The sequence below is a fragment of the Condylura cristata genome, unplaced genomic scaffold, assembly GCF_000260355.1.
Source record: "Condylura cristata isolate star-nosed mole 26May11 unplaced genomic scaffold, ConCri1.0 scaffold00012, whole genome shotgun sequence".
Classification (NCBI taxonomy): Eukaryota; Metazoa; Chordata; class Mammalia; order Eulipotyphla; family Talpidae; genus Condylura; species Condylura cristata.
Window position 1 is genome coordinate 32,913,465 of NW_004567113.1, and position 10,539 is coordinate 32,924,003.

The 10,539-nt window shown below is 39.1% G+C and overlaps 1 protein-coding gene across 1 annotated transcript in view; it reads left to right on the top strand.

Moving 5' to 3' along the window:
* The window catches only part of TEC (tec protein tyrosine kinase), a 30,941-nt gene that overhangs the window by 2,147 nt on the left and 18,255 nt on the right, over positions 1-10,539 (top strand). Inside the window, exons 2-6 of the mRNA XM_012724069.1 lie at positions 4,076-4,157; positions 4,761-4,889; positions 6,067-6,107; positions 6,855-7,030; positions 8,931-8,996. Of these exons, the coding sequence (XP_012579523.1) occupies positions 4,784-4,889; positions 6,067-6,107; positions 6,855-7,030; positions 8,931-8,996 (389 nt within the window). The 5' untranslated portion in view covers positions 4,076-4,157; positions 4,761-4,783. The remainder of the gene's footprint in view (positions 1-4,075; positions 4,158-4,760; positions 4,890-6,066; positions 6,108-6,854; positions 7,031-8,930; positions 8,997-10,539) is intronic.

The window sequence follows — 10,539 nt, forward strand, 5'->3', positions numbered from 1 at the left end:
TTTTAAGATTTATTTATTTATGCATACAGAACTGGGGTACAGGCCAGAGGTGTGGGGGTGAGAGGATTCACCAGAGACAGAATGGGAAGCAGAACAGTCATATCTACTGAAATACACCGCTGAGGGGAGCAGCCGGGGATCCAACTCCTGCTGTAGTGGCATTGGATTGTTTTCATAGTGCTGTGCTTTAACGTGTTGTGCCACCAGGGAAGGCCCTCTTTTTGGTTTTAATTGCTGAGATGAAATAGACATTTACTACTTTGGTACATTAAAATATTTGGGAGCAGTAGGTTAAGGTACTCAAGCTTTAGAGCTGCATCTGGGTTCTTTTCCATAATTGGAAATGGTACCCACAGCACAGTAGAAGGAAGAGCTACATTTAATTTCCCTTCCGTCTCCCACCCCATCTCTCACTTCCTATCCGCCCTTCTCTGCATGAAAAGCAGGCACAGTGAGGTGTTTGCGGGAACCATCCATGTGATCTCAGAGTCACCCTGTTTGCACCCAAAGTGGTAAATATGGGAAGTTATGGGCCTTACAATTCTGGACAGCATGAAGATTTCTGCTGTCTGCGAGAAAGAGATCCACTCTGCTCTCCCTGAGTTGATTTTAAGAATGATGATCAAAACCCTGAACCATTTTTAATTGCTGCTATCCATGAATAAAGAAAAGTTCAAAAACAATCTTAAAAATTCACAACAGGCTAAGCTAAACTTTTTTTATTGAAACCAACCGGATTTGAACAATGAAAAGGAGCCTCTCTTATTATAACCTGGGTATAATTTAAGAAAGTGTAGATCCTAGTTTCACATCTTCACAGTGAAAGTTTCAGCAAGATCAGATGCAAGACAAAAACCAAAAAAGAAGTGGACATTTTCAGAAGCACCGCTACAAAAAGGCAGTTTCTTCCTCTCCCAGTGTATTCTAGCCCTCAAAAGGGATAGAGAAAATAGGGCAGAACCAGCTGCCTCATGGACTATCTTTTGCTGCTTCTGATGGCAGCTGCTGGTTCCCCAGGGGAAGGCATTTCCTGGGTTTTGAAACCAGATCTGTCATTATATAACATCTGTGCTCTTGCGCTCAGTGCCTGGCATTAAATCTATTGAATAAATGAGCGAATAAATGTAGATATAACAGGAGGAAGAGTAACTACGAAGTTAGTTGTGTTATTGCAGGTGAGGCTGTTTCCTTCTGATAACTTCTGTGCCTCAAGCTTTGCAAACCTCCTCCGCCTCAGACAACCTTTGCTGTGATAGTATGTGATAGAATATGTCACACTTCTGGTGTAAGCCAAAGGCGCACTTGACTCCCGGTGTCCATCCGTCACGCTTCATGTGGGTGATGCAGAAGCTGGTCTGCATGGTGTGATTCAGGCTATGCTGAAAGGACCCTGGACAACTCTTCCACCAGCTTGCCAAACTGCCCAAATGCTCAAATTATATGTTTATTACTTGGGTTTAGACTGACTTTTCTAGAAATTCCTTGTAGCAAGGAATTTTTTCAAATAGGCTAAAAATACATTTTAATAAGGTGAGGCTGCATTACTGCTCCATCTCAGAAAAACTCCAGAGGTATCAGGGACAAATCAAACATGGTACACCAATAAAAATGCACAGCCTAGCTACCTAAAGATAGGTAAGGCTAAGAGCTACTGTCTGAACTTCAATGTACAGTAACCCTGTCCCAAGATTGTACTAGGCCTATCAAGAAAACTGTGATCAACAACATTATAGACACAAAAGGGCAATTTCTGGGGTGTCCTTACTCAAGAAAAAGATGGAGGCAAGTTAACACAAGATTTACTAAAATGAAAATCTCTAAGAGAAAGTGTCTTCTTTAGGACACAAAGGGGGTAATATATAGGACATAACAGAACCATATGCATATTATCTGTGACCTCTGTGGACATTTGCCTGAATTCCCACCTGGGAGTGAGCAGAGCGGTGGGGCTGAGGCAATTGGGGGATGTTTGGTTTTTGTGGTATATGTGATAGTATCTTGGGGGTTGGGGGTATAAGAATGAGAAAGCAAATGAAACAGGATGGACAAAGCATGGAATGACAGTTGGATTGGTTGTCTTCTGATTAGCTAATCTTGAACAAACTTTAATAGCTACAGGTTCATGGTACTGATGTGAGTTGAGTTTTGAGAAGTTAGACTTGAGCCTGAACTGTGCGTGCACAGTCTAGAAGGGGAGGTATCAGAGGGCAGCAGGAGGGTGTTTGGAGGAAACGCATTAATACGAAAAGCCTTTTGGGTCCACAGAGCCCCTACTCAGGGACTCACCTGCTTTTTTTTTTTTTTTTTAGGATTTCAATGTAATAAGTGATGTGGGCCACTGAATGATGAATGAGGCTATGTGTGTCAAGTGCTTAGCCTGATGTGAACACTTAGTAAAGTATATTATAGTAATAAAGTAAAGTAAAGTAAATTGCTATCATGATAGCAACCAGGTTTCTGGAAGCTTCCAAACCCTGGCAGTCCATTCTGAACACCTTAGAGTTTTGTGATACTTTAACCTAATTCTTCTGTACAGAGTTGTTTTCATAAATGAGCCTGGCTAGGGGATAAAAACAATAGACCAAATAACTCTCTCGTCACCTCTCTGATACCATGTCTCACTTTCTGTCTTGTAGTTAGGCATTTCTAAACATGTGGTAGAAAACTGTCTTTCTGCTTGATTTGTTTTTGTATCTTTTTTAGTCCCCCAAAGTGCTAAGATGGCTGATCAGGTCATGAACAGACTAAGTAGTATTGTTAACATTGTCATTAGACTGCACTTGTTGATTGATCGATTGATTTAAATGAATAGGAAAGAATTACCTATTGAATAATATCAGGAGTGATCATTCATTGATGAAAGAGCTTTAGTTCAGTCTGGTAGCTGCTGCTGTGCAGAAGGGAGGTTTCTAGCCATGCACTAGGCATGTGCTTCTGTGGTACTGACCATCCAGGGTTAAATGACAGACCAAAGGCTGAATTCTTGGGTTGGTTTCTGAGGCTTAAATTTAAATGAATGAACTTAAAGTATTATTAATAAAAATGTCTAAGGAATTGCTCACCAGGAGTTACTCTGAAATAGACATGGGCCTAAAAGGGTGGTCTCGGGAGTAATCCTGGTTTCCTGGACTAGCAGCCAAGTGATGAAGGACAGCTGAGGGAGTAGTACAGAATGGGGAGGCGGTTTGCCACACTTTCTGTGTGAATGGTGTCTCTTGGAGGTTACAGGAGTAGGGGTGGGGTAGGGGCTTGGCCAGCCCTCAGCTTCCTTTTCTGTGAAATGGAAACGGTGGTACCTTGATGGGAGGAGTAATTGCATTAACGTATAGCAAGCCTGTGTGCCAGATCTAGGAGCAGGGCGCTCGCTAAAGTTAGCTGTCGCAGTTACTTCTGATGGCAAAGGAGGGCATAGGCGTGATACGGAGAGAGTAATCCGCTATCTAAAGTATTATTCAGGACAGTAATGGGCTGTAATCATTCCTGTTATAGTAAATTTATCAAAAACCTCAACTAGATTTTATTTAGAATCTAGTTGTTTGCTAGAATTTAGTTCATTAGGTTGCCAGGAAGAACAAGATTAAGGAAACTTCCAGGTATGTTTCTTTTCCTCTATAAAAACACAGCCCTTTGGACTCGGGGGTGGAGGGTCGAAATAATAGTGAACAACTATAGACCAGAGACATTTTACAGGGGGGGTGGTGGAATGGGGAATGGGATAAAAAATGAGGGGGTGTGGAGAAGGGAAAGTGCACTGGACTACTGTGATGACACACGGGTGATTTGGTGATGGGAAGTCCATGGGGATTACAACTGAGATGGAAAAAGGTACAAAATGATGTAAAAATAAGCTATTATATTTTTAAAAAATCCCACAGCCCATTGTAAAATGTGTATTCCATGAAAAAATAGATATGATTTTCTAAAGAATTTCTAGTTCTTTAGATCTGAAATAGCTGCCTGATTCAGTCATCAGAATCCTTCCCTGGTGCAGTGGCACTGAAGTTCTGTGCTGGCTAGGGGTGCTGTGTCTAAGTATTTCTCACTTTTTCCTGTTTCATCTTTTGTCTTATTTTAGGTTGTTTATGATGCTAATACACTTTACATTTTTGCACCTACTGCACAAAGCAGAGACCGGTGGGTGAAGAAGTTAAAAGAAGGTAAAACTCATATATTGAAATACTCATCTGTATATCGTTTTATGAAACGTTATCACTAATCTAGAAATATAGTCAATGTATTGTGCATTTATAATCTTTTAATCTACTGTATGCATTTCTCCAGGGACATTCTGTTACTGAAAAGTAAGATTCTTTCAAGTGAAATATGTACAGTTTCTAAGGAAAGGATATTTTCATTTAATATGTAATATATTTGAAAATGATAATGTACTGGTCTTTTATGATAATCAGATTTGCTGTTTTCTAAGAAATTGCCTGTGTGATGATAACATTTTCTGGGATGGCTTGATTCTTGCATAAACTGTTCACGTGGATGGTTTGTCCTGCACAGCTCTCACCTCTGCTGCAGACTAGCTGACTCTGTGTCTTTCTATCACAGTGTAGCAGTCACCTCTGAACAAGGGTGCTTCACTAAAACAACACAAAAAGCAGATGAGTGAGAACCATGTGACTATTTAAATGCTAGGTTGTTCTCAGAATAAACTCAGTATCTGAGGAATAAGGCGTGATTGACAGTGTTACTTATAAAACAGTCTGTTGTCTTCTTGATTTCACTAATCCTTTGATGTGTGTGAATTACAGAAATAAAGAACAACAATAATATTATGATTAAATATCATCCTAAATTCTGGGCAGATGGAAGTTACCAGTGTTGCAGACAAACTGAAAAACTTGCACCTGGGTGTGAAAAATATAATCTTTTTGAGAGTAGTAAGTATTCATTTTATTCCATAATTATATGGTAGGAAGGATGTACATATTATTGGTCTAGCCAGAAAAGTGATATGACTTTGATTTTAGTTAAGTGTGGCTTTCATACTTTTTAAACAACATAAATGTATTTTTGTAAAAATAATTATTTTTAATTAGCAGTGGGACTGTCTCATGAAATCAGGTTTATTTTCAGGAGCTTTTATCACAATGTGGAAACCTGCTAATGGCTCTGTTACAAGTGTGATCCTATTAAGCAATTTTTTTCTTTATTTTCCCGGCTTTGCTGAGATATAGTTGACAAAATTGTAAGATATTTATAGTGTGCAACCTGGTGACTCATGCATTGTGAAGTCTCCACTCATCGAGTAGTTCACAGATCTATCGCCTCATCTGTTTAGCTGTTCTTTTTATGAAACACTTCATTCCTATTCTCTTAATACATTTCATTTATACTTTACAGTGTTATCAGCTACAGTCACCATGTTGATCATTTAAACTTGAACCTTATTCATTTTTTAAATGGAATTTTCTTCCTTTTATCAATTTCTGTATTTCCCTTATCCTCCAGCACCAACCCCGACTTTTCTACTTTTCTGCTTGCTTTTTCTATGAGTTTGACTTTTTCTTTTTAAAGCTTCCATGTATATGTAATGTCTTGCAGTCTTTGTCTTTCTCTGTCTGACATTTCACTTACCATAATGCCCTCCACATTCATTCATATTATTGCAAATGACAGGATTTTGTTCTTTTTAGGGTTGAATAGTATTCCATTGTATATGTACACCACATTTTCTTTAACCACACTCCCATTGATGGACACAGGGTATTTCTATTCCATGGCTATTGTGGATAATGGTGCTAATTACATGGGCGTATTGACATCTGTTTGAAATGATTTTATTTTCTTTGTCTATATACCCAGAGGTGGATTGCTAGGTCATTAGCTCATATAGAGGACATTTCAGAGTAACGAAAATGTTCATTTCTTGAGGAACCTGTACTGTGTTTGCACCAGTTTGTAATCCCACAAGCACCACGTAAGAGTCCCCTACTGCAAGAGCTTCTAGCTCTGGGATTTTTTTTAAAACATTTATTTGCATTTATTTTATTCTGAATTTATTCTTCAGCCATAAGTTTTTGTTTTTTGAGTTATATTTGTTGTTGCCATTTTCAGGTATAAGAAAAACATTGCCTCCAGCACCAGAAACAAAGAAGGTAGGGTTTTTGGAAACGTTTGCAGTTTAGTGGTGCTTTATGCTCATTTACATGATGCTGCTTTTTTCCCCAGGAGTGTATCAGAAATAGATATATGACTTTTTTTTTCTTTGTGTCAAATAGTAATCAATTTAATTGTATCATATAGTATCAATCAGGGCCCTCTTACCATCTGGTATTTTGCTTTTATTTTTGCCTAAAGACATGTGTAAGAAGTATGGGACTACAAAGGTATGCCCCAGTCTTTAGATCACATTCCAGTGATGAAGGGTGACTTCAGTGATTGATAATGTGTTTGAAGGGTAAAGAATAGTGGAAAACACACGTGCTTTAGGACCAGACAAGATTTGCTATGAGTGACTTGGGTAGCTGCTTCAGTCACTGTGGAATTGTATACTCTATGGGTCAGTATTCAGAAAAAGTGTGGTTGGAACAAGGGGTGGACCTTGCTCGCAGTAGGCCCAGACAAGTGCATATCTCTCTGGATGGCAGGAGACCTGATAGAAGACGCCACTACATAGAGAGCTTTGCCACTGTGGCCATTTCAGGCCATCTGAATGCCTCCTTCAGGCCTCCTGGTGTCTGCGCACAGTGAACACCACAGAAGCTCACTCATAGGCGTGTACTCCACGTTAACTTAGGGGCAGTTTCTCCTGTACTCCAGGGTGTTGGGGAATTGTTTAGAATTTTACTTTGCACTCCCTTTCAAACAAGAGCCTGAACTTACACATTATCTTCCTTTCTTAGCGAAGGCCTCCCCCACCAATTCCTCCTGAAGAAGAAGATAATGGCGAAGAAATAGTTGTAGCTATGTATGATTTCCAAGCAACAGAAGCACATGACCTTAGATTAGAGAGAGGCCAAGAGTATATCATATTAGAAAAGAATGACATTCACTGGTGGCAAGCAAGAGACAAATACGGGTAAGTGCCCCTCACAATGTGAGATACACATTGCTGGGTGGGAAGAGAGTGCTGAGAAGAGAGTGATCTGTGTCTGTCCTATAGCCAGTCCAGGAGTGGGAGTCTTATTTTGCAGGCACACCATACTTTTCCAGCAGTGACTCAATGGATATAAATGAATCAACCACTTCTTCCCAGAAATCCGACTATACAACATTGCCTCTTTCTCATCTTCATATGTTTCACTGGATTCTTTTGACCTTGGAGAAATGACATTTTATGTTTTCCCCGAGTTAAGTAATTAATGTTAGACTTTTCTAATACAGAGATTGTGTGTGTCTGTGTGTGTATGTCTATAGAGTCACACACACATGCAGGAGATTAAAAGCACTATTTATATAAAAGGTAATTTAGGATTTAAAGGAAACAGTCCTTTCAACCTTATTACTGCTAAATAATGTGTATTTATGGATAAACATGAGTGTCATTTAGGTCATTCAGAAAGTAAGAAAAGATGAAGTATTTTTTAGGTCATTAGGAAAACTATTCTTACGTTTATCTCTGAAATATAATCCTGTTTATATTCTGATTCCCTGCGAACATTCTTTCACACCTCGCTTCTCCTTCCCTCATGCCGATTCTCTCCTCAGTTACTTCTGGAGGGGCCCTAGGAACCTCTGGCATGGGCAGGGTCTTTGTTCTCACTGCTCAGCAGTACCACACCTGCTGCGGGCTGCCTTGCTGCACCTTGTTAGTACCTTCTTGGGACCTCCCAACCTTGTATTCTGTGTTGTCACTGCTTCTCTTTGCCAAACAGTGAGGGCGACCTATTATTATTTTTGCTTATAGAGTTTCACACATCCACAGAAGTATGTCATAGTATAATGGAGCCTCCTATCACTTGACAAAAAATTACCAGCTTTTTGTCAATCTTGATTTACCAGTCCACCCAGTTGTCTTCTTCTAGAGTATTTATAAATAAATGCAAGTCAGCGTGTCATTTTTGCTCCTCATTCTAACTACAAGCAGCTATTTTAAAACAATTGCCATGGGGAGCCTCCTTGGTGGCCCAAGGGTTAAAGTCTCAGTGCTAGTCAGAAATTACCAGCCATTGTGGCTAGAGTTCAGTCCCCAGCCAGGGAGCTGACCCACATGGCTCAGCAGACCTCTCCTGTCTGCTCCCCTCAGCAGTGTATTTTAGTAGATCCACCTGTTCTTCTCTGTCTCTGTCTCTGGTCATTCCTCTCACTGCCCTACCACCAGCCTTGTTTGCATAAATAAATAAAATGAATCTTAAAAAAATAACAAAAACAAGGCCCTCCATAGTGGCGTAGCAGGTTAAAGCACAGCACTGAGAAGCTAAAATCACTTCCGCATGAGTTCGATTCCCGCCTGCCTCGGAGGTGACCACATGGTGTGGCAGACCTCTCCTGACCCACCCGCTGCTCCCCTCAGCAGTGTACTTCGTAGATCTGCCTGTTATGTACCCCACTCTGTCTCTGGTGAAGCCTCTCACTGCCCCTGAGCCTCTGGCCTGTACCCCAGCTCTGTATGCACAAATAAATAAATCTTAAAAAAAAATTAAAAAAAAAACAAAAACAAAAACACAATTTTCATATTATTAAACTTAAAAATAGGTCATCTGTAGGTTTTTCCCTAATATTTTTGGGGTTTAGAAGATTACAAATGAAATCCACATAGCATACATTTAAATATTTAGAAGTTGTAAGTCAAACTGACAGACATACGTAAAATATAATTTATCCTCCAACTTAACAAACATGCCTTGTGGGAAGTTAACTAGCCTTCCTTACAAGATTTGGCAATCTTATACTTCAGTTATTTTAGGAAGGCTATCACTTTTAAAATAACTTCTTAATAAATAATTTCAGTTTACCTGAAGTATTTTTCTAATTTCTAGGAGTGAAGGATATATCCCAAGTAACTATGTAACAGGAAAGAAATCAAACAACTTAGACCAATATGAGTAAGTAAATGGTTGTTTTGTGAATGTGGAAAATCAGGAAATGTTTTCATTTTCCTAATGATGTAAGGTATTTGGAGATTAATGGATATCTTTCCATTAATTATTGTGTATAGAAGGTGGTGCTAACATATTCTTTATTCAGTTTTTTAGTACGGTAAAACAGCTGTGAGAATTCGTTTGTATAATACCCTCTACCTAGCGTTACTGTGTGTGAGTGGAGTTACACAAACTAGCACAATTGATTTTATGATTTTTAAACAAGTCATAGTTTAGCTGAATTTTAAATACATATCACTCATTCAAGAAATTGAAATGCAGTTTTCCAGCACAGCCTTTAAAAGAATACATGTTTGATTGTTTCTTTAGTTTGACTATAATCACTATATATGATTTTTTTAAACTTGAAAAATATTAATAAAAAAATTACTGATAAATCAACTTAGCCTCAACATTAGTGTATTTCTTTTCAGTCTTTTTACTATTTTTGAAATATAATATCATGCTGTATATACTCTTTTATATCCTGCTTATTCTACTTCATAGAATACTACGAATATATTTCTTCATCCCATTAAATATTCTTGAAAAAATGTTTTCATCACTGCCTTGTCTTTCATTCAGTCACATATTATCAGATATTTCCTGAGCTCTTAGTATGTATCAGTCACTGTGCTAGAGGAATCAGCACGCATGTGGCAAATGGATGTATAATACTTCAGATAATTGTTTCCTCCTTGCATGACATTATGTTGCTTAGGTACCTTTGCTATGTAAAAGTACTAGGGGTAATCTCTTTCTGCTTATTGTCTTAAACAGGTCTCTAAAAATGTGTGTGGGGCAAGAGGCTGTGTAGGAACCTCTTTAGCGTCCTCATGTATACCTGGAATGTGCTGTTTGTATGCCCATGATAGCTGCGTGGACAGGTTTTAATAAGAAGCTCATATATACCAGATACTCTTTTGTGGTAATTCTGAGGCTGTATATTGCTGTTTGACCCACTTCCTTAAAAACCCACCACAACCAGTACCAACAAAAACCTGTTTCCTCTGTCTATGTCACTTCCTGTAATATGAGTTACCCTAGAAAAGGACTACTAGGTTCAAAGTGATCACACTCAGTGGTCTGATCTCTAAATTGTTTTGGAGATAGGTGAGGGCATAAAATACAGGTAAACAAAATAGTGTTTCTGTTCTTAAATAAATTGTAGGGAGATGTAACAAGATTTTGTTGGGAGAAGAGGAAATGCTAAAAGATAAGAACTTGGCCCATATTTTAAAGTGTGCTTAGAGCTAACTGATAACTTGGGGGTGGTGGGCTGTGGAAACCTCATCTAAATGTGGAACTCCCCATCATCACTCATGGAAATAGAAATAAGGAGTTTATAAAATTTATGATTCGGCCCTCCTTGGTGGCACAGCAGGTTGAAGCGCTGCACTGGGAGGCTAAAGCCAATTCTGCATGGGTTCGATCCCCGCCTGCCCCGGAGGTGACCACATGGCGTGGCAGACCTCTCCTGGCCCGCCCGCTGCTCCCCTCAGCAGTG